General features: G+C 49.9%; 5 protein-coding genes across 5 annotated transcripts; 3 read left to right on the top strand and 2 right to left on the bottom strand.

The window, feature by feature from the left end:
- Positions 1-109: 109 nt before the first annotated feature.
- On the bottom strand, positions 110-2,811 carry HER10_EVM0010370 (uncharacterized protein; the record flags this gene model as incomplete). The annotated part of the gene is made up of 10 exons (XM_035479833.1): positions 110-165; positions 256-869; positions 922-1,181; positions 1,230-1,298; positions 1,353-1,391; positions 1,444-2,002; positions 2,067-2,271; positions 2,326-2,476; positions 2,547-2,592; positions 2,714-2,811. 10 exons carry the CDS (start codon positions 2,809-2,811, stop codon positions 110-112), a joined length of 2,097 nt encoding a protein of 698 aa, XP_035334326.1.
- Positions 2,812-4,642: 1,831 nt separating this feature from the next.
- On the bottom strand, positions 4,643-6,918 carry HER10_EVM0003936 (carbon-nitrogen hydrolase). Its single transcript, XM_035473597.1, has 8 exons — positions 6,417-6,918; positions 6,296-6,366; positions 6,043-6,236; positions 5,894-5,994; positions 5,783-5,836; positions 5,404-5,722; positions 5,288-5,331; positions 4,643-5,196 (listed from the first exon to the last, which is right to left on the bottom strand). The coding sequence occupies exons 1-8, from the start codon at positions 6,554-6,556 to the stop codon at positions 5,145-5,147; spliced, it is 975 nt and encodes a 324-aa protein (XP_035333885.1). The 5' UTR covers positions 6,557-6,918; the 3' UTR covers positions 4,643-5,144.
- A 48-nt stretch (positions 6,919-6,966) lies between these two features.
- On the top strand, positions 6,967-8,919 carry HER10_EVM0007560 (homoserine O-acetyltransferase). The gene is made up of 2 exons (XM_035477113.1): positions 6,967-7,282; positions 7,347-8,919. Exons 1-2 carry the CDS (start codon positions 7,240-7,242, stop codon positions 8,648-8,650), a joined length of 1,347 nt encoding a protein of 448 aa, XP_035334125.1. The 5' UTR covers positions 6,967-7,239; the 3' UTR covers positions 8,651-8,919.
- Positions 8,920-9,255: 336 nt separating this feature from the next.
- On the top strand, positions 9,256-12,331 carry HER10_EVM0008533 (aspartate kinase). Its single transcript, XM_035483070.1, has 3 exons — positions 9,256-11,443; positions 11,529-11,680; positions 11,764-12,331. The coding sequence occupies exons 1-3, from the start codon at positions 10,082-10,084 to the stop codon at positions 12,134-12,136; spliced, it is 1,887 nt and encodes a 628-aa protein (XP_035334200.1). The 5' UTR covers positions 9,256-10,081; the 3' UTR covers positions 12,137-12,331.
- A 2,879-nt stretch (positions 12,332-15,210) lies between these two features.
- HER10_EVM0000932 (uncharacterized protein) lies at positions 15,211-16,763 on the top strand. Its single transcript, XM_035470697.1, has 3 exons — positions 15,211-15,882; positions 15,980-16,398; positions 16,463-16,763. The coding sequence occupies exons 1-3, from the start codon at positions 15,625-15,627 to the stop codon at positions 16,698-16,700; spliced, it is 915 nt and encodes a 304-aa protein (XP_035333686.1). The 5' UTR covers positions 15,211-15,624; the 3' UTR covers positions 16,701-16,763.
- Positions 16,764-22,195: the final 5,432 nt, after the last annotated feature.

The following is a 22,195-nucleotide window of genomic DNA, read 5'->3' as shown; positions in this document are numbered from 1 at the left end:
TCAGATGCCGTTAGAAACAAAACAATGCGGGCGCCCGGCGAGATGCGAGGCACTAGGCAGTCTGCAGATAGACTGGGGATAAACTGGAGGCGACGTGCCGATCGGGCCATTACTGGACCGGTCCGTCAAACATCATGGTGGGTTCGATGACACTCCGAATTTGGTCTGCGGCATGACGTTAGCAACAACGAAAAAAGCAATGGGCCAAATGACAAGGGGCAAGCCAAGTCTGCAAATTTTGAGGGGTTTCCTTACCGCGCATCCCACCGAGTGCTTCAAACGCCGTGGCATAATTTTCCAGTGTCGCCGAGATAGAGGCCAGCCCCGTCTGCAGTCGCATCAGGAGGCTTTCCACCATCGGAGTGGCTAGTGCGTTCTCCGGGTACATGGCCTTGGTCTTGTGATTGACCATAAGCAACGCGTACGCGCACTGCATAGCACAGCAAGCGAACGAGGGCATCGTCCTCGGACAAACGATTGTTGATGTGGGGGCCAGATAGCAAGGGGCGGGGCATAGTTGACCAAAGGGATTTGGATACGGCAGGTCATCAAAGGATTGTGAGATGTTGATGGCCGCTTTGAGACAGATCTTGGCCGACTGATGACTGCTAAAGGGAAACGTCGCTGGCGATTGGCTGCTGGGCGAATGTTCCGAGTGAGGAGACTTCTTCCCCGGTGGCGTAGTCGATCCGTTTGATATGGCCACTGGTGGTGATGGCAAGCTCATCATGGAGCTGCAAGAGCATGATGGCCAGCTCCGTGGCTCCATGTTGGCATCGTTGTCGGCTTTGGACTTGAGATCGCAGTACTTGCCGGAAAAGACGGGCATGTCAAAGAAAGCGCAATATCGGTGGAGTTTGATTCGTGCGCTGTTGGCCGTCAGCAATTGCACCTGATCTGGAAGGAGACGTAGATTCTTACCTGTTAAGTTTGATTCGAGCCATGCAGCGGAGGGAGCGGGACAAGACCTCCTCCGTAGGATCCAGTGGCGTCGTTGTCGTAGACTGAAGGATCCAAGAGTCGGCCATCGTGTTGAGGGGTTCGAGGTATGCCTCCATTTCCTTCATGCGCGCATAGATTCGTGCCATGTCACCGCCGGACTTTACAGTCTTGTTTAGCTCGATGACAAATTGGGTTGCTGACAGGATCGCTTGCTGTGCCTGGATATAGACAGCAAAAGCCTAGAGAATGGTCAGCATGAATCGTAGCCAATTCGTCATGATACATACCTCAGGATCCGACTGTATCACGGGGTATTTGGCAGTGTAGCTTGGGGTGAACACTGAGAACGTTGGTTCCTAGATGGCATGTGAATATTCGCTCCTACCTAGCGCGTGACTATGAGGACGTACCGAATTGCTGACAATCGATCCTTGACAAACGCAGATGTACTGTAATAATCGTTAGCGAGTTGTGTTGTGAAGCAGAGCAAGAGGGACGCACCGTCATCCACCAGACTCTCCGCCTCGCTTCTGAGAACGCATCCTCTTCGGCGCAAGTGTGGATGGACAAAGACATGGCAGCAACCAGGGCTTGGCCTGCTCGTGCCTGCATCTTCTTCAGGTTGCCCCGTTGCGCATACTCATAGACACTGAGGATATCCAAAGCGATGACACTCTCCAGCTCGATAGGCACACCTGGGTGGAATTGCTGCCTGGGGAAATCGTCTGGAGACTCGTTGAGTGCCTTGGGTGGCTCAATGGACGAATCCGGAATTTCCGATTCAATCTCGATGCTCTCGATGGCGCATTGTGCTAGGTATTGCGCATACCTCCGACGGAAAACTACCGACTCCTTGTTGAGATGGTTGGTATCGTTGTGATACGGAATCAACGCGAGGATCGCAGAAATGGCCAAACTGATCGGCGTTGATGGCTGATATTCGTCTGCGAAGCCTTCCGTGTCATTTTGGAAATGCGGCACAGCTTGATCCATGGGCAGGCCTGAAGGAGCAGGAAGAATAGGGAAGAAGGGGTGGATAAAGATGTAGTACGCATCGAGGCTGTTTGATTGTCAATTTTGGCATTCTCTTGGAGGTGCAGGAAAGGGATCTCTGCTTTTCTTACATGGCTTGGTCACTCTTATACGTTCTGGCGACTGGGATTTGAGGCGTCGGGAAGGTAAATGAGTGTTCGGATGCGCTCTCGCCGCTGGTACTGCCAGGAACGCCCGACATGAAGAGAGTATCGAAGATGAAGTCGCTGTCTTGGAAGAAGTCCTGCAACTGCTTCAAGCCCGCGCCAGGGTCGATATAGTTTTGAACAGAGATGGCTGTAGCATCGGTCAAGAGCTGCTCGGACGAGGATCCCAAGCGCAAAGACTCACGATCTTGATGAGTGACCTCGTCTGGAGGCATCTCGCCATTGAACGCCTGAACCTGCTGGGCCAGTTCTTCAGCCGGCCGCGGCTTTCGCCTCACGCGGGCGCCGCCTCTTCTGCTGGGCTTGAAGACGCAATCGCGTCCCCTGCTTTTACACTGCATCATGTCAGTCGCTGATTTTCATGCATGGCTGGAGCAATGGATCGAGCCGGGGATAGAAACTTACACTAGCACATGGGCTTGCTCCATCGCATCGTGTACGGGAAGCTCGACTATGTATTTGTGAGTAACCGAACCGAGATGTATGTGTCTTGGTCAAAGTAGCGGTCGTGTCTTGACCGACGACTTTGACCAATACTCCCTCTCGATGAGTAGTAGATGAGAAAGGCTTACCAGGCGAGGCACGCAATCTTTACCGGGGGGGTAGCAAACTTCTTCTTAGCTGCGGAAGCCGGGCCAGGAGGTACAACGGCTTCTGTCATTGTGCTCATGACCGAATGTGATAATAAGGATACACGGACGGGATCAAGTGAGGTCAACTGCGTTGGTCAGAGAGAGAGACCGATGGCTACGGCAGGCGAAATTGAGCGAGACGAGAATCCTTCCGGGCGGATCGGGGATTGTCACACGGAGCGGGGGCGGAGTCGTCCGGGCTTGGGGCCTTGTTTGCGCGATCCACGGGTAAATAAGGTGTCTGGACTCGAGACGGCGCGCGGAAACGTCGGTATCGCGGGATTGGGTACGTAACAAGATGAAATGGCAGCGACACGGGGGGAAGCGCTGGGTGAGTCGAGGTGTGGATGACTGGATGGATGTCTGCCACGGCCGGGCCGGAGAGTGAACTGGAGCTTCGAGGGTGTTGACAGTTGGACGGCAAAAACGGAGGGGAGAAGAACAGGCGACAGGTGGGCAGGTTGTCGCGGCCGGTGTCGCCAGCTGGTCAGGTGCAATTGCAGTCGTAGTTTCCTTTGCAGTTTGGTGATACCCAAAAACCTCAGGTACGGTGTGCGGGTGCTGGCAGGCAGGTGCTGGGCTGTTGATGCAGGCAGGCGCTCAGGCGTAGGCAGGTGCAGATGCAGGTCGGCTTGGGTGCGGTGCAAGTGCAGGCAGGAGCTGTTGCTGTTTCCCGTTGCTTCGTGCCTTTCCTTCTCAAGTCGGCGACAGAGGGGCAAAATGCGGCGACCGGGTGGGATTTGTAAGGAGAAGGCACGACGGGCAGCAGTTTGACTGGACAGGGAAGGGTGGGGGAAGGCGACCTGCGGATCGTTCGATCGTGACAGGGCTAGGACGGCACGCTGCGACTTTCAATTTTCAAAAGACCAGGCAAAGAGGCAGGGCTGTCTGGGATCGTTGGGAATTGTGCATGTACTTTTTCTGTTTTGGTCCCTCTCTCGCTCGCTTCTGCCTTTCCCTCTCTCACGCCTCTGTATCCTTTCGAGTTCTTTCCTCCCCTCCTTCCTCTCTCTCGGGAGTTGAGATGGAGAAGGTGCGTGGGTGTCACTGTCCCGGGGTGAAGGGCAGGGTGGAGAAGGTAGTGGAGAAAATCCCTGGATAGACGACAGAGTTGGCCAATCGCATTGGTTAGACGCACCAAAGTCATGATATACGTACCGAAGACTTGGCCCAATGAGAAAAACTTGCGCACAGTGTTGCAGCTGGCTGGGCCGGTCTTTGGACAGGGATCACGCACAGCAAACTTTCTCGAGTCGCACAGTACCATGTATCTCTCTCTGTACCTCCCGTCTAACACAGTCTCTCAGAGAAGGTGCCGTGGGTGCGTGGATGCTCATTGCTCTTACCTTTCCAAGCAGCCAAACCCCCCCGTTCCTGACTTGACCTGACACAACCACACAAACCGACCGTCGCTCGCCTGGCATGGTGGCATTCACGCACGGAAGGTACCTACCTACATTCGCCTCCTTACTTGTAGGTGCATGGAACCTGCCGTTCCTTCCTGCTGCGGCCTCGCCGTCTGCTCGCCGTTGGCACCGCGTCCCTAACACCCGACTTCAGAGCCCGAGCGTGTCGACTTTTTGACGTCAATTCCGCATTTCTACAGAATACTCCGCAACTCTTCTCTGTGTCCCCATCAAATGTCCGGATGGTCGCCTTTCCCTGTTCTAGAACTCCAAGCGGTTGTCGAAACGAATTCTAGCATGACTAGCAACCAAAATTATGCCATCTATGCCGCTGCCAGTTGTGCTAGCAGCACCGCAAGATTCCTTTGGACCACAACTCGGATCGTCTCGACATCACGTTTTGTTCTCCCTTCTCTCTTACTCGACCAAGAACAGAATTGATTAGTAGCTCTTTGTCAGCATCTAAGCTTCGGATTAGACTTCTCACGTATTCCTTCTGAGTCGTCCACTCGTCAGGAGGCAGTGTATTCCAATCAGGATGCCATCTTATCTCCAAGTATCCGATGCATCCAAGATGAAAGCTTCAGCCTATCAACGCTGACAAGCCGCTTCTACCCAGCAAGGCTCTACTGTCGACTGTGTACGACATAATGAGCCGAGGCCATTTTGGCCACACAAGAACAGGTGGCACGCCTCTGTGTCAAATATCGTCGGACCAACATGCTCGCTTGGACATCTAGAAAAGCTTCTCGAACTTTGGTGCGACCAACCAACATCGCCGTCTCGCCTCAAGCCTGGCTGGCATTCCTGACCCTGCAGCCGAGCAACCTCCAACACCCAAGCTCCGAGTCAGGTCCCATAAATCGCGAGCGCACAACATCCTGGTCACTCCGCACCGCACCCCGCCTGCCGTCCACACCCCCACGCCGCCGTTGCCCGCAAACATGCTCAATACGCATGGGATATCAGCTGGTAAATACGACGTTGTCGGCTGGCTTGGTGTTGACTGTCAACGAACTGAGACGACTTGTCAGCTTTTGATCGGCGCACATCACATTCAGGGTTGTCTGGCTTGTCACTCGTCAATGTCGTAAAAGGGACTACTTACAAGATGTCGGGCCGGGAGTAGCTGCCGATGGGGTCAAAGTCCAGCTGCAAGGCGCCGTTAGTTTGGAATCTATCTCATGACTAGCGGAAACCCGCAGCCTGTATCGGGGAACTTACCTTGGACTCCGTGATGTCTGCCATTCGGAGGCTGGCATAGACAATCTCTTCCTTGTCCCACACCGGCTCGGCAAGAAATGTGCCCAGCGGCCCGACGATGCATGAGCCACCGTGGTTGAGAATATCATCCGCCTCCCATTGTGCTCCGTCCGGCCTCCGATCGGGGTGTTCGGCCGTGAAAGGCGGGTAGTCAGGCGGGAAGTCCGATACCTTGCAGAACGAGTTGACAGACACTACAAAGCATCGTCCTTCCTTTGCAATATGCTGCATCGATGCTGTCCAGGTGGCCAAATCATCGGCGTGGGGCGCCACGTAAATCCTATCGAGTGTGGGTTGTCAACGTCAGCGACTAATACGACACCAGAACAGATCCACATACTCGATGCCTTGCTGGTACATCGCCATGCGAGCCGCCGGCATATAATTCTCCCAGCTACGTTTTGATCAGCACATTTTTCCACAAATACACTTGGAAACAGGAGCAGCCAACCAGATCAAGCTTCCGACTCTGCCAACATCCGTTGGCTTGACTAAGAGGCCATCTCCGGCGCCTCGACCCCAAACAAGTCTCTCGGCGGCCGTTGGAATGAGCTTAGGCTTGTTAGTCTCGAACATGACTTGATGGATCGGTTGTGTCACCTTGCGATGCTTATACACCAGCTTGCCCTCCCGGTCGAGAAGCAGAGCAGTGCAGTACAGCGTACCGCCCGCCTTTTCGATAATTCCCACATGAAGGAGGACGCTGTTTGCCTTGGCTGTTTCGCAAAGCCTATCGAAGGCGGGAGAGGGAACCTCGACGGCCGAATCAACGTACTTGGCATACCACTCGCGTCCTAGGATTCAGGAATTAGCGGCGCCCTCTACCTATCTGGGTAGGTGTCCAGAAGTCTACCTCGCGGCTCTCGAGCACCAATCGTTGCGTCAAACGCGTATCTCCATGGATAAGCAGACAAGAACCCTTCACTTCAAGCTTTTAGCGGTATCTTCCGGAACCAACAGCATTGTGGACTTACGGGAATACAACCAAGTCTGCACCGGCTTGGGCAGCTTCCTCTGTAAGCTTACTCAGCTTCTGCAGACTCTTCTCCAGATCAAAGGAAACAGGTGCGGCCTGGACAGCCGCAACCTTGACAATAGGACGAGTGGATACCATTTTCGATCACGTACAGCTTGACAACTTTGGCAGGTCCCGGGATTGGCGACTAAGGTGCCACTGTGCCAACAGTTATGGCTTTCAAGGACCTCCCTCTACACGACCCATCGTGACTCACGTCACAACAGGGCGTCGTTGCTACTGGATGGCCTTACTATCGTTCGAGATCGTCGATTTCGCCGTATGCACCCGGGATAATCCGGAAAAGAGGCGACTTTGATAACCCGGAGTTTGGATCGTCGGGATTATGGCTCAAATCCCGGGACGTCTTCAAATCCCGGCTCGCGGAGGTCGAGATGGTGATCCGCCATCGAGGCCTTCATCGATGGATGATAGGGGTATTCGAAACAATGAAGCAGGCAGCTCTTGGTATCAAGGGATGAATGTCCGAGACTGTGCCGTGGGGAACGGTTGGCGGGGGTTGCTGAGGCTTCTTCTGGCTGGCTGACGGCACTTGCTTGCAGTGAGAGCCAGTAACTGCCTGGAACTTCAGAGTCTTAAACTTGCAAAGAACAATACGACATCTAAATTTAGTTCCGCAAAAGTTGCAGCTACTTGGAAGCAAGTTCGTTCGGTCAAATTTGAAGAATAAATCTGTCATTGAACTCGACTCCGTGCCGTGTGCAACACCTAAACCATCACCACCACACTATCCACATAACGGCGACTTACAATCACAAGTCATGCGGGGGTCCGTCCAATCTACAGGTCTGAAGATGGTTCTCTGTGAGTGTTAACTAAATTGTTTTGCTCACGCAAATGGTCTTCTCTGACTGACTACAATCACTAGTACTCGACTCTGATCCGAATCCCGACAACTTCTATTCCCGGCTCATTCGAGGCCAAAAATTCGCCGTCATTCCAACATTCCGGCTGGAGTCAGGCGAAGAACTCTTTGACTGCCCAATCGCATACAAAACATGGGGAAAATTGAACGAGCAAAGTGATAATGCTCTGATCATATGCCACGCTCTGACGGGGAGCAGTGACGTGAGCGACTGGTGGAGCCCCCTCATAGGACCTGGGAAAGCCTTTGACCCTCGGCACTTTTTCATCTTCTGTGGCAATGTCTTGGGCTCCCCCTACGGAAGTGCGTCTCCTTTGACCATTAACCCAGGCACTGGCCAACGATATGCCAGCGAGTTCCCCCAGACGACGGTCAGAGACGATGTCAGAGCACACAAGATGGTGCTTGATGCTCTCGGTGTCAAGTCAGTAGCAGCCGTCATTGGAGGCTCTATGGGTGGCATGACAACTCTTGAATGGCCCCTCTGTACACCATCAGGTTTTGTCCGAAACATTATTCCTATTGCTACGGCTGCTGATCACTCTGCCTGGGGCATATCTTGGGCTGAAACCCAACGACAGTGCATTTACTCCGATCCAAAGTACGACGACGGATACTATGAGCCGCTCCCGGAAGGCCAACCCTCGGCAGGACTTGCAGCAGCTCGGATGATTGCCATGCTGACATATCGTTCTTGCACGAGTTTCGATAGCCGCTTCGGGAGAAAACCTCCACGGAATCCCCAGGTACCTCAGGAACCACCTTTAGATCTTCCGAGGACAGGCGCGTCCATCATGGAAACGCCAAGACCCAGGAGAGACAGAGGCCCGCAGCGGAAACAAAATCCATCATTTTCGGCCCAGGGATATCTACACTATCAAGGAGAGAAGTTTATTAACAGGTTTGACGCCAATTGTTACTTGCACATCACCAACAAAATGGACGGTCACGATGTCACCTATGGCCGGACACAACCATCGGGCGATGAAGGCTTGGCAGAGGTGTTGTCTCGAGTACCGCCGGGAGCCTTGGTCATTGGCGTGGAGACCGATGCGCTTTTCCTCCCTGAGCAGCAAGAGCGGCTTGCCACCAACTTACCTGGTGCATCATTACACGTTCTCAAGTCATCTGATGGACATGACGGTTTCCTACTCGAATTTGAGCAGCTCGATACCTTGATCCAAGCCCAGCTAAGATCTCATTTGCCGAATCTCTATGACATGATACATGAGTCAGATGAATCCCTAGATCTTCCTACGATAGACGAGGCTGGGGAAAGCTTGACGGGCGAAGTCGAGGATTGGTAGAGCTGTTTAGGTAGCTCAGGCTTTAGGTCAAAGCCCGAAGTTAGGGGCATCCTTCAGATGGACGGGACGCTAGGCAAAGTTATCGGCAGCCTTTGACAGCGGCTTTACCACGTCAACAAACACACTCGACGTAGATAAGAGACTTTTTGCCTGCTCACACAGCGTTTCAATACGCCCCATCTTCTACCGGTTGCTTCATGGTCATGTGGCGGGAAGGCAGAGAACAGGACGGATGAAATTGCCCATGCCTGCGAAGCGACTCTACTAGAGATTCTCTCGAGACATGAATTCAGGACTATCGACCAAAGAAAGCAATGATACCTCAACGACTTGATATTCAGATCATCAAATTACTTGCAAGCATATCGAACACGATGTGGCAAACATATACCAAATTGTCTACGCTGAGTTCGAGGGAAAACCTTCTCATAGCAAATGCATCGTCTCCTATGCACAGTTTAGAAGACGAGAACGGCGGCCAATGCTTCTCTACAGTGTGAGTTGAAGCGGCACATACTCCATGATCGACCAGCGCCACGAAGTCTAGCTGGAGCTAGCATAGACGCCTTTGAGTGTGACTAGGATGGAAGAAGCCCTTGTTCAACGTGCCTGCAGCTTTCTCTGTCTGCAACGGGAGCAGCCGACACAGATGCTTGTCAGCTCCTCCTGTCGAAGTAACTCATTGGTTGGCGGGGGGCAATGACAGGCGACTCGTCCGAGGATCAATCACCGCCGATGTCACTTACACAATCACATACATGGATGGTGGCGGCCGCAGATTGCAGAATATGTCATCCCACATTTGGCACCAGCCAACTTCGCGCCGACCGAATGCCGCTACACTTTGAGCTCGCGCCAAAAACTAACAGCGCCTCTCCGAAACCGATGGAGCGAAGCTGTTTTGCGCAGTCGCCGAGCGGCTGAATCCCGTTGTCATAGTGGCTTCTGGTGTTCAAACCCCGAGCCGGGATTTGGCCCACGATCATGCAGCACTCACCGACGGACAAACTCCACCCATCCCGAACAGCATCTCCAATAGCAGTAATTCTCTGGGAAATATGCCTCGAAGGTGTGGAAATGCGCAATCGTCCATTCCGCAATGGACACTGGGATGCTGGCCGAAGGAGTGCGTCCGTTGCCGACCTCGAGTCCCCCCCCGATCAAAGTCGTCGCCGGATATCGAGTCGCCATTGCCTGCTTGCCGTCGTGCTTTGCAATCCATCCCATGAAAGGAATGTCGGCTGAGTTTCTGCAGCTGTAAAACACGACGATATATGGAGTTGAATAAGGCCAAGTCACTTGAGCACATTTCAATCTGAATCGAACAAGGTCCACAGCTCTCCGGCTCCCGCTCAACTGACCCTTTCCAACTGTCCCACGCGCGCAAGACAGGTTTGCCATCCTGCAGTCTGCCTAGTCCCACCGCCAACCATGGAGACCTCCAGAGAAAACAGGCCATGGCTGGTGCAGAAGTACGGTGGTACTAGCCTTGGAAAACTCCTCGAGTCGATCTGCAGCAAAATCGTCCCATCCTACCTGCGAGACTACAACCTGGTTGTCGTCTGCTCGGCCCTCTCCGGTTCCACCAAGTCGAGCGGAACCACAAGCCTGTTGCTTGAATGCGTATCACACGCTGAAGCCGGACTCTCTGCGCAGACGCTGCTCAACAAGAACATTGATGCTATTCGGGATAGTCATGTCCGGCTCCTCGAGAAGCATCTCGTCAATTCTAATGGCACAAGAAGCGACTTGTGTAACGATATCTTCGACTCCACAAAGACACTCATTGTCAAAGAATGCGAGAGCCTTCGCGGCTTCCTTCTGGCTGCACAGATCATCGGGGAGCTATCTCCAAGGGCACGGGACCGTGTCATCGCTCTCGGAGAGAAGCTTGCGTGCAGAGTTGTAGCCGCGTTTCTCTGTAGCAGAAATATCCCGGCCGAACCTATCATCCTGGAAGACATAGTCGAAGCAGTGTTCGGTGCTAGTGTGTTCGACCAGAAGACGGCACTGGACAACCTCGGTCCCCGGTTCTATCACCTCATTGCAGACGAGATCACCAAGAGGATACATGACTGCGGCGACCATGTCCCCATCGTCACCGGCTTCTTTGGCATCATGCCAGACTCGCTGCTCAAGAACGTCGGTCGGGGATACTCGGATCTATGTGCGGCCATGTGTGCTGTGGGAACAAAAGCGGCGGAACTTCAGATCTGGAAAGAGGTTGACGGGATCTTCACGGCGGACCCGAGAAAGGTTCCGTCGGCAAGGCTGTTGTCCACAGTCACGCCGGAGGAAGCTACAGAGTTGACGTACTACGGCAGCGAAGTTATACATCCCTTGACGATGGATCAAATACGTTGCGCCAATATCCCCTTGAGATTGAAGAACGTCTTCAACCCGACGGCATCCGGGACGATCATCTACCCTTCTCGAACACCTTCTCCGCCCCTTACCCCTCCAACACCAACAGACGAGAAAGTCGATGTCAAAGTCCCTCTACCCTCCATCGACTACATGCTTGGTAATGGCTATCACGGCGATCGGCAGGAAAGAAGGCGGCCTACAGCTGTTACGGTCAAAGACGACATTCTCTTGGTCAATGTGGCTTGCAATAGGAACACAAAGTCCCAGGGGTTCTTGTCCGGCGTCTTCGATCGCCTCGAGGATGCGGGGATCAAGACGGACCTCGTCACTACCAGTGAGCGCAGCGTGAGTCTCGCGTTCCAGCACTCAGAAGAAGGCTCTTGTCAACATCAGAGGTTGAGAGTTGAGCTGGAGAAGTTTGGAAAGGTAAGGCCTTCGCTCTTTGGGGCAGTCCCGTCATTAGTTCTTTTCTACATGAATTCAGGACTGACCAAAGATGTCTTACATGCAGGTGATTATCACAGAAAATATGTCTATCGTCACTATCGTCGGACATAAGATGAGGAACATGGTCGGCATATCAGCAGAGATCATGTCTGCCCTAGCATCAGCCAAGATCAACATCTTCATGGTGAGCCAAGGAGCGAGCGAGATCAACATATCGTAAGTCAACCCCCCCCCCCCCCTTGGCACCTCGTCAACATCCCTCCATGATCCATCACCCACGCTAACCAACGCTACCCCAGCCTCGTCGTCCGCGCAGAAGACGCAGTCCTCGCCATGAACGTCATTCATAGCAAAGTTCTCCACATCCCGACGCACTGGGAACAGGAGACAAACTTCATCAAAGGTGCGGAGACCCAACAGCAGCAGCAGCAGAGGGCCCGGCGGGCTGGAAACGTCATCGTCGGGTCTTTTTACCGACCACCGCCGCTTACACACCCCTATTCCAGGTCCATGGCTTTACTGACGAGGACGAACGCGGCGGCGGTGGTGGCGACGGCAGCGGGACGTGATAGTCGGAGGATGAGTCTTGGTCGAGGTACCGTCGGGCCTGCTGAGGAGGCTGCGTATCGGTATATTGTGAAGAGGTGGTTGAAGAAGAGGAAGCATGTTTGAGTTTCCCAAGGAGCGATGAACTGGTTATTGAGATGCGGATGTGTTCTTATCGTTGGGTTTCATTGTTGCTTCTCTTTGTTCTTTGATGATTGGCATTGAGTGGCGTTGCATGGCGAAAGATGGGGGACATGGCCTGTTTCGTTTTCTGAAGATATCACCAGATACCATTAATCGATATTTTCATTCTGCTAGGAAGATTCATGTGCGGGTTTTGTGATCATAGGGCAGCTTTATTGATATTATATGGAGTTTAGGGCAAGTATGCGAGGCACTCTTGAGTCTCTATAAGACGTATAATAATCGATTCATGTAAGTATGCGTCTCTTCAGCTCTCTGACATCTTACTTCCTACTATATTTGCCACCAAAGACGGCTTCTCTAAGTTTTACTTCTGGGACCCCATCATGAGCATCTAACATGGTTCATGGATTTGGCTGATGGTCATAAATCATAACAGCAGACAACACTACGCTCAACGTGATACTCCGCTATCCACCACCTTGACTCCCTTGCCTCTCTTTACCTCTATATTTTAATCTCGAGAACTTTCTCCTGCGTCTATCATACTTGCTCTATCCTAATGCTAGTGACTGCATATGCACTACATAGTTTGAGAGGTTGGCGAAATTGGAGGTGAAGGTTTGTGTTATGCATTCTTTATGATGAAGAGATGATGGCTGGAGGTATACCTGCTTTGTTGGATGGTCTGGGCCTCGAGCAAAGTGCCGCTTTCGAGTCCTCGCCTGAAGCACTAAAAGAGCTTACAAGCCTTGACGCAACTCGGAGTGCACAAATCGATTATCTTCGACCTCACGTCTGCTCTTGTATGTGTTCACGGATGGTTGTAGTCATGGAATGATGACATTTGGCTTTGGGGTTTTAACTCTCCTTGACAGGTAGTAGCAACTTCAACACGGACCACAGGATCCTCACTGAGAGCTGAATTGGCGATGAGCACGAAGACCCATGACACATTGGTCAAGAGTTTCTCGGGGAACTTGAGGGGACGCTTGGATGTTCTAACCATCAAACCTCTGGTTTCGTGGGCCGCGAACCGTGATTCAAAGACCCTGTGCTTCAAGGACTTTTACCATGTACCTGAGGCCCAACAGTCCAGTCGAATTCTCAGCTCCACCAAGCTCTCCAAGTTGGCCATCGAAAACCTCTTTGGGGCAACGCGTCCAACTTCTGGGGACTTAGGCCTCAATATGATGTCTTCAGGATCCATCTCCTGAACCACCTCCATCAGATGCATGGCCGCGTCTCCTACGCAACTGAGTTGTGACTATGGGCAAGAAACGAAAGCTAGTATAATCAACTACCCTATTATGAGGGCTCGTTCTTATATAGACAGGTCAACCAAATGCTGCACGGATTCCATTGCGGCGTGGTAGCTTCGGACCTTGTCGGGAGATCATCAGTGGGATTTTTGGCTAGGTATTGATCCTTCACGCATGTGGATCCCGCGAATGCTTCTTCAAAGATGACCCCATTTTTGTTGGATCAAAGCTTTTGAGGAGACGAGCCACGACTCACGAGCGTGGGCAGAAATATGACGACACTTTGCAATCAGACAAAATTTGTTCGTCTCATAACGCTGTACTGCAATCTGAACACGTCGCCGCGTCATTTTGAGCACAATTGAAGCGAGCTTTGGACGAAATGTTCGTCGCATGTAACGGTCTAACAGAGACAGTTCAGTAAACATCTCGGCACAAAGAGTCGAATTACAGAGCGAGTTGCAGTGACTAAGCGGAAATACGCACCACGCCAAGGCAGAATAATTGAGCGCGCGCAACCCTGTCTCAAATCAAGTGCCACTGCCTCTGTCAACAACTCCACTGTATCCACAGGCGTTAGTGGCCGTGTAAGTGTTCCCGACGGCGTTCTATAACCCGCGGGAACCACCAGTTTGCGGGCTGAAGACGTTGTTTATCTGACGTTCCCGCCGACGTGGGAAAAAAGTCACAGTAGCTCGATCTCCGAGACCAATTCTGGCAGCTCTTCTGACCCATTCTAGAACGTTTTCGGTTGTCGGGTCGCCAGAAGGGTGATATCGTCGCCGTGTTAGGGCGTCTCAGACTAGCCTTGGCGATATAGAGTTTCACTGTTAATAACCGCTGGCGGATATTGGAAACATTGAATATATGATTGTGGGTTCTCCTCCCGCCGGCTCGGCTTTGCGAAAAGAGTGGAAGAGTTTTTGCGCCTGCACATGCGCCGACTTTTGAGCAATTGGCCGATGTGTTCGTTTATCCTTCCGTCTGGAGACAACGTTTCGTGGGCATCTCCGGACACTTTCTTGAGTTCTTTATTGACAATGTCAGAGATGCAGAGGGGATCTGCGTATCAGGGCTGGGAGCCAAGTTTGAGGTTCGTCAGTCGCGGAGTTGCACATGGAACAGTTTGTACTTAGTCTTTGCAACTGCCCACTGAGAGACATACTTTGTTCCATCTCGTCATAAAACTCCGCCTGAACTATCCGGACTGTGACCGGACGGCATCGTGCGGAACCTCAGACCCCATTGAGAACCCCATCACCAGATTGCGCAAGCAATGATCTACGAACGCAACGATGATGCTATCTAGCCAACGAATCCGGGCGCAGAGACTTTGTCTTGGTACCAATATCCCCTTAATATCAGGGGCATCGACATATTGCGGCTTTGCAACTCCTCCACGTGGCGCGAGGACTCGGTGCCCCGTTGATGCCGGGAGGTCCGGAGTTTTCAAGGACTTTCAGCGAGGCTCTTCGTGGAAACCAGACACTGGCAATCTAACACGACTCGCGCCCGCAGACATCCGCCGCCGGATTTGTTCGCTGCGAGTTCTCTCCCAGTCTTGCTCCCCAGGCTGGCCGACTTGAGCCCCGTGCACCCAACCCCGAACGGGGCGGTGGTTCCGAAACTGAATCAGCGGGAAACTCTATTTGGGTTCTGACGGGGTGTAACCTTGCCTCTCTCTGCAGCCAGGAGAAGAGGGCTGCTGCTACGGAGCACCAAATCACTGCGAGTTTACCCAACAGCACGGTTCAGGCTGACGAGGCGCGCCGAGTTACAGATGCCAAGGGGGCATGACACGGAACTTGCAAGTGAACCCCATTCAATCCCAGACAGCACTCAAAAGTTTCTGGAGAGTAAGGGGCAGCGCTAAACGGCGGGCGGAGAGCTTGAAGGGAGGTAGCCACTGCGGGATGTCGAAACCCAAAGCCAAATCTCGGAATCGCGTGCCAGACACCCAGAGGAGGGCAGATCAGATCAGACGATGCTGGTCACTTCGTGGGACCGTGGTGGGCATACAAATGGTCAACTGTTCCCACCGTCTCAACTTGCGGCCTCTCTTGCTCGGACTTCTGAGTTTCTGTAGATCATCTTTTCACGTTCCTTTCACATTCTTTTCCTGTTCGTCTCATCTGGACGCTTTATTTTCCAAATCACCACACTCTTTTTTAACAAACAACACACCCGCTCGTAGCCGGCCTAGGAACAATGTTCGCTTCTACCATCTTTCTATCACTCGTCGCCGCCGCCGCGGCCGCTTGCGACGGCACCACCCCCAAGAACAACACCGGCGCCGTTTCCCCCGGTACCAAGGCCCAGTGCGCCCTCCAGTTCGATGGCCGCATCCCGAAGACCTTCAAGGCTGCCGACTTTGACAGCACCTCCAGCCCCTTCAACACCGCCAATGTGTTCGGCAAGGGCCTGAAGTTCAGCGAGATTGTCCAGCTTCCCGGCGGCAACTCCCTGGTAAGTTTTGACCTGAGAGCGAGGCGGTCCGGAACCAGATTCTATATTCCCGGATTGTCTTTAACGGAAAACACTTGAACTAACACCCATTCCCCAGTTCGACGTCAACTCCACCCAGCCCTTCGAGGTCACCATCAACGACAAGTCCATCTTCGCCCCCAGCGAGACCAACGTCCAGGTCGGCTTCCGCCGCGCCGAGATGCTGCCCCTCAGCAACGACGGCAAGGACGCCTCGACCCAGGGCATCAAGACCCTTCACTTCTCCCTGCAGAAGGATGCCCAGCGCCCCCTGAACCTGTCCCACGAGTACCAGCTCGTCTTCCTCGAGAGCGCCGACTTCAGCACCAACCAGGTCGTCCTCAAGACCGGTACCATCCTCGGCCAGAACACCGCCGACCCCGACACCCTTCAGCTCTTCGGCAACGTCAACTCCAGCCCCGTCCCCGAGCTCTTCAAGACCAAGTTCACTGCCGGTGTCTTCCACAACTTTGCCATCAAGCTCGACTTCACCAAGAAGTATGTTCCCCTTCCCAAGTCTTCGGATTCGTTCTCTAGACCTCATCGCTAACATGTCTTTCAGCACCACCGAGGTCTTCTACTCCCAGGGCAACTCCGCTCTCAAGTCAACCGGCGCCGCTGTTGCCAACAACATTGCCGGCCAGGGCCAGTACCACTTCGGTATGCTCAAGAAGCCCGTCAACGGTGGCTCCGACATCACCAAGAGCGGTGACCAGCCCACCGGCATCAACGAGGGTATCATCTACGGTGGCATCTTCCAGGAGGACAGCTCCGCTGACTGCATCTCCCTCTCCCCCTAAATCAAGCATCACTAAGAGACCAAAGAGATGTGGCGCGACGACGAGGTGGTTACGGATTGAAGGCTATTTCTCTTTATTATTAGTACGGTCTTCGCAAAGTTGACTTTGTGGCGGCTTTATATTCTTCTGAAGAGAAAAGTTTCTACAATGGCTGACTCTCCATCGCATGTGAAAAATGACATTTGTTTCTTGTGTAGTATGTGTCGTATACATGTGAAGTCGCCTCTGCAAGCAACATAGTGAGCCTAGAACTTTGACCCAGCTGTACGTTGCCAGCTTGAACCAACCCTCATGACGATGACGAGACAACTGATATATGTTCCTATCTCCCTGGCAACTTTGACGGCTGGTTCCGCCATCAAGTTAATGATTAGAGTGAGCACTTCTATCCGTTGCGGATGGTTAGGATCCGTTCACGGCTGACCAAGTCGACGCCATCATCTGGAAGCGAACATTATACTGCTTCCGATGCGCTCGTATATCTCACAGAAACACTAGTACATGAGAGAGCCGGAGCAGTCTCATCCCAATGAGTGGGTGAAGTAGCCGTAGGCATGGACACAAGTTACACTAATGGGCTTCACCTCCACGTCCGAAGTCCACCGCGCCATCCCGGCTCAGAACTCCGGGATGGTATGTGCTTCGGAGACTTGGTTTGGACGACGGCTTTTCTTATTCAACCGCCGCCAATAGAAATCATCAGAAACACGGACGAAACCTGTGCGCGCGAACCTGGTTAAGTGTTTACCTTGGCACCTCTAAATGCCGAAATTTTTCGAGCAAAGTGAATAAAAGCCTTGATTCGCTCCAGATTTGAACAATGAGGAAACCAGAGCTAGGCGTAGGAATAATGGGCAACAAAGGGGACTGAAAGTGACAACGCTGCTATGAAAGTTGAGCCATCGTGCATCGGTAGAAAAAGACAAGCTATCTGCTACTCAAGTTACTCGAGACATATGGCTCGTGCTTCTCGGGCATGGGCGAGAGGCCATTTTATTAGACTCACACCACAAAGAGGAAGTCTTTTTTTACAGAACTATAAGTATTAGTATCCCTATCACAGGGATATTAGTCAATTAGTTCAAACCGTGGGTTAACGTAGTAATAAGTTAATTAACTATATAATTCTATTATATATATATAAAAAGGAGATTTTAATTATAAGTTAAATAAGCTATAGTAATTAATTATATAATTAATAAGTAGCCCCTATATTATTACGAGGTTAAATTAAACTTCTAATTTAATACTAATTTTTTTTTTTTTATTATTTAATAATAGTAATTAGAAGTATAATTTAACCTCTAATTAGCCCGTTAAATTTCCCTTTTTCCTTTTACTACTCTTTTATATAACCTATTTTTTATTTATATAATTATTTTTTTACTAACGAATTATTTTAACCCTTATTAAGTATAGCTTTTATAAAAGTATTAGTTAGGTTATTGTCCTTATTAATTTAATAAATCTTAAAGATCTCTCGTTATTTATATAACTATTTAAAGATTATAATATTAATTATAAGCCTCTTTTTTATAATACTTAATTTAATAAAGTACTCGTATAATAAGTATAAATTAATATAAATAATTATAAAGATTATAAAAATTAAGTTAATTTATAATTTTTAAATATAATAAAAATTATATAAGTAATATTTATATTATTTACTATTTTATAAATTTCTAATATAAATACGCTCTTAATAACTTGCTTATTCTTTGTTAATAAGTAATAAATTATATTACTTTAAATTGTAAAATCGTTCTTATTAAGGTCTTATTAATAAGGATAATAATATATTTTAAATATAGAGTTAAGTTATTATTATTTATAAATAATTTATTAATAAATATATAGAGCTTTAATAACTAAATTAATAAATTAATAAATAAAACTATAGCTATAGTTATCTTATTATTATTAAAGTTATTAATTAAGAATATTAAAATCGTATTTTATAAGCTTTATAACTTATATAGTTTTAGTATAATTAAAAATAGTTTTAGGTTAATAAATATTTATAATATAAGCTCTTTGTACGAGCTTAGCTTTATATTATTTTTTATAATTAGGGAAGTTAGGTTAATAAGGTTAATTTTCTTATTTTACCCTTTTATTAAAAAACTATATTATCCCCTTAATTATAAAGATCCCTTTATTAAATATTAATAAAAATTTTATTATAAAAATCTCTTTTAACTTAGCTATGAATATTACTTTTGAGCTCCTTATCCTCTTTTTTATAAACTTAGTATTTAATAAATTTAAGGTATTATTTATTTATATTTTAACAATATTAAATAAGTCGTTTATATACGTAAAAATTAAGAAGTAAGGATTATATATTAATATAATTATTAATAATTAGTTAATATAAAAGTCGTAATATATTACTTATTAATAGGTTCCTAACTTTACGAAGCTATATAATAATTTAAATATTTTAATAACCGTACTTTTTAAATACTTATTAATTATTTTTTTTAATAAATAAGCGAGGATTTTTTTTATAAACTTAATAACTAATTACGTATATACTTATATAATATTATAACTTGTTACGACCCAACACGCATGACAAGGCCAGGGCCTGCCCCACAGGACCTACGGCGGCTACCACACCATATATGCGGGAACACGAACTCAGGGCGACTCCTCTCGGGACGGAAGAACTATGGGACAAGTCACGTGACGATAAGAGATAAGGAACTCCGTACGTTCGAGATACGGGGTCCGTCCTTTCACGATACGGAACCCGTATGTTCAGAACACGGGAACCGTTGGGTAAACATACGGACAAAGAATATGTTCAGGAACGAGACTTGTATATAGTGTGGACTTGAGCCGGGCACAGGACAGACTTCCATAGCTTCTTCAGCAATCAACTTAGTATCAGATCTTACGATCGCTTTCAGCTATCTTCACTGAGAACCCTTCTGACAAGACTACGATTGATCACCGAAGCCTTACCCACCTTACGATTTACAGACATAGCTTCAGGGAAGCTATCCACGACTACGACACTGTTTACTTAGTTATCGCAGCCTCAACTTCTGCTAACATACTCACTACGACTAGCTGGCCGTAACACTTTGATTGCTCCTGTTCAGTAAGTTCACTCTACGAAAAACTAACTAAACAGTACGAACGATGTCGTCCCGCGCCTCAGCCAAATCTCCTACCCCGGGCTCTTCAGCCTCTTCCAAACAACCTGTTCGAAGCCTGGCCGAGGAAATGGAGACAGCTCCTATGAACGTCGACTCCGACGATGAGGTCACCTCAAAAAGAGACCTACGATCGACTCCGCGAGAGAGTCAAGAAAGGAGACGCAGACATCGCCAAGGTACAGACCATGTACAACGAAACCGCGAATGAGCTCCAAACCTCAAGATCATGATCCAGCAGTTCGGGAATGGCCTCAGCGCATTCAGGACCTGGAGAACGAAGTCATCCGACTCAGAGAACAAGCAAGTACCAATGTTCAGGCGCTTCAGGGAGAGTCAACACTCTCGAGCCGCTGCCAACATCATTGGTACCCCATCCAGGGAGGACGACAAACTCAAACTCAGCGCACCCATCACCTATGACGGCACCCCAGGTACTCTCAAGGGATTTCTGATTCAAGTCAAAACTATCAGAACTTCCATCACGGAGACTTCACCAGCGAAACCGAGAAAGTTGTGCACGCCGCCAGCTTCCTCAGGGACGAGCCCTCAAGTGGTTTGAACCTATCCAGGAAGAATATCTCAGCAAAGAAACTCTTGACGAGTGCTCTACTGAAGTACGCGACATCTACAGTAACTTCAATGGATTCGAAGAAGCTCTCAGGTCCCTATTCCAGGACCCTGACGAGAAACGACAAGCTGAACGCGACCTAGCGCAGCTACGACAAACCAAATCGGCAAAGAATATTCCGCCGAATTCAGACGTCTCAGTGCCCAACTGGACCTCACTGACGACACCAAAATGTTCATGTTCTACCAAGGACTGAAGGACGAAGTCAAGGACGAGCTGGTCAAGCTCGACAGACCAGAAGACTTCCTTCAGTACGGAGAACTCGCCATCAGAATTGACAACCGACTCTATGAACGCAAGAAGGAAAGGAAGGAACGACCTAACACCGGACGCAAGTACCAATGGCAACCTCAACGCAGTTTCCAGGCGAACCAGCGACCTCGCAACAACTGGAACAACAACCGACAAAGCACTGCCTACGGACAACATGACGGTCCCATGGATCTCAGTGTCGCCAAGAGAAGACAACCGCCCCAGGAAGGACTTCAAATGCTACAACTGCGACAAGCCAGGACACATGGCTAGAGACTGCCGACAACCCAAACGCATCCAACACCAACCCGTTCCAGAAAAACGAGCCAATATCGCGAGCAAGGAAATTCCCACGCACAACTCTCATGGACGGCTTGCTACGACGACAACTGCCTTATTCACCAAGACAGTAAGGAACAAACCGGATGGTACCCTAAAAACCAAGAACAACGAACGACCCGGATACGACACCACCCCACCACCTGTCAAGACCCTAGCGGTGGCAACCAAAGAAGAAGAGATACCCATCTACCGACCTCTCACCTCTCGAGGATAACAACATCGAATGTGTCGCCATACTCTCTCAAATCTGCCAGAATATAGAAGAGAAGGCCAAGACAGACCCCATCATGAAGGATACCCTTCATCTCCTTGAAGAAAGAATCATGCAAAGACTTCAGGCAAGTACAAGGAGCAACTCCTCAAATTCGAAGAGGGCCCCGACACAGAAGAAATCATGGGTAATCTCGTCCACATGGCACGACGAAACAAGAAACAATCCCTTAGGAAGAAGGGACCCCATCGGACGACATCCCGACCAAATCCATCTGTGTGATGCGACGAGACGACGGAAACAAAAAATTCATTCGCAAGGTCAAAGAACAACTCAAGAACCTAGAACGCGAAGACAAAATCGAAGTAATCAAGAGGCCCAATCTTGACTTCGAAATCAAGAATGGAAAGGTAGACTTTCGACTCAAGAAGGACGAACTTGAGATCGAGCAGCCACACCTTCGACGAAGAATCACCCTATGATTCGGACGAACCTCGCGACGTCGCTCGACGACGTGCTCAGACGGAGATCGACCATGGATTCTATCCTAGTGTGGACGACACCAGCTCTGATGAGGAACCCGAAGAACCACGGTGTAAGAACATTGATCCGTACGAAGACGACCAGACAGTACAGTTCCACGGAACTAGTCAACCTAAGGAAGTACCTATGACACCACTAGTCAAGGAGATAGCTCCTTGCTCAACACCAAGGACGCATTCCACGAAGAATTATTTTGGGCAGAATGCCTCGACGATAAGTGTCTCTGGCATCTCTCCCCAAGAAAGAAAGTCGCTTCTACCCCGAAGACGCGACGACCGACCTATCAAGGACGTCTACGTCGACGACCAACTACCGAACTGGACGCTCACATACTTCAATGGACTCGACA

The sequence above is a fragment of the Colletotrichum scovillei genome (assembly GCF_011075155.1).
Source record: "Colletotrichum scovillei strain TJNH1 chromosome Unknown Contig00005, whole genome shotgun sequence".
Lineage (NCBI taxonomy): Eukaryota > Fungi > Ascomycota > Sordariomycetes > Glomerellales > Glomerellaceae > Colletotrichum > Colletotrichum scovillei.
The sequence above is the reverse complement of the archived record's forward strand: the minus strand, read 5'-3'. Positions and strand labels throughout refer to the sequence as shown.

What these genes read in the sequence shown, in the direction of transcription:
- HER10_EVM0003936 (XM_035473597.1), bottom strand. Translation starts at nt 6,556, where the DNA reads ATGGTATCCACTCGTCCTATTGTCAAGGTTGCGGCTGTCCAGGCCGCA. An exon ending in TGGTGTATAAGCATCGCAAG is followed by an intron (nt 5,995 to 6,042) that starts GTGACACAACCG and finishes AACAAGCCTAAG; the next exon opens with CTCATTCCAACGGCCGCCGA. An exon ending in CAGACATCACGGAGTCCAAG is followed by an intron (nt 5,332 to 5,403) that starts GTAAGTTCCCCG and finishes GGCGCCTTGCAG; the next exon opens with CTGGACTTTGACCCCATCGG.
- HER10_EVM0007560 (XM_035477113.1), top strand. Translation starts at nt 7,240, where the DNA reads ATGCGGGGGTCCGTCCAATCTACAGGTCTGAAGATGGTTCTCT. An exon ending in AGGTCTGAAGATGGTTCTCT is followed by an intron (nt 7,283 to 7,346) that starts GTGAGTGTTAAC and finishes TACAATCACTAG; the next exon opens with TACTCGACTCTGATCCGAAT.
- HER10_EVM0008533 (XM_035483070.1), top strand. Translation starts at nt 10,082, where the DNA reads ATGGAGACCTCCAGAGAAAACAGGCCATGGCTGGTGCAGAAGTACGGT. An exon ending in AGCTGGAGAAGTTTGGAAAG is followed by an intron (nt 11,444 to 11,528) that starts GTAAGGCCTTCG and finishes TCTTACATGCAG; the next exon opens with GTGATTATCACAGAAAATAT. An exon ending in GCGAGCGAGATCAACATATC is followed by an intron (nt 11,681 to 11,763) that starts GTAAGTCAACCC and finishes ACGCTACCCCAG; the next exon opens with CCTCGTCGTCCGCGCAGAAG.
- HER10_EVM0000932 (XM_035470697.1), top strand. Translation starts at nt 15,625, where the DNA reads ATGTTCGCTTCTACCATCTTTCTATCACTCGTCGCCGCCGCCGCGGCC. An exon ending in TTCCCGGCGGCAACTCCCTG is followed by an intron (nt 15,883 to 15,979) that starts GTAAGTTTTGAC and finishes CCCATTCCCCAG; the next exon opens with TTCGACGTCAACTCCACCCA. An exon ending in AAGCTCGACTTCACCAAGAA is followed by an intron (nt 16,399 to 16,462) that starts GTATGTTCCCCT and finishes CATGTCTTTCAG; the next exon opens with CACCACCGAGGTCTTCTACT.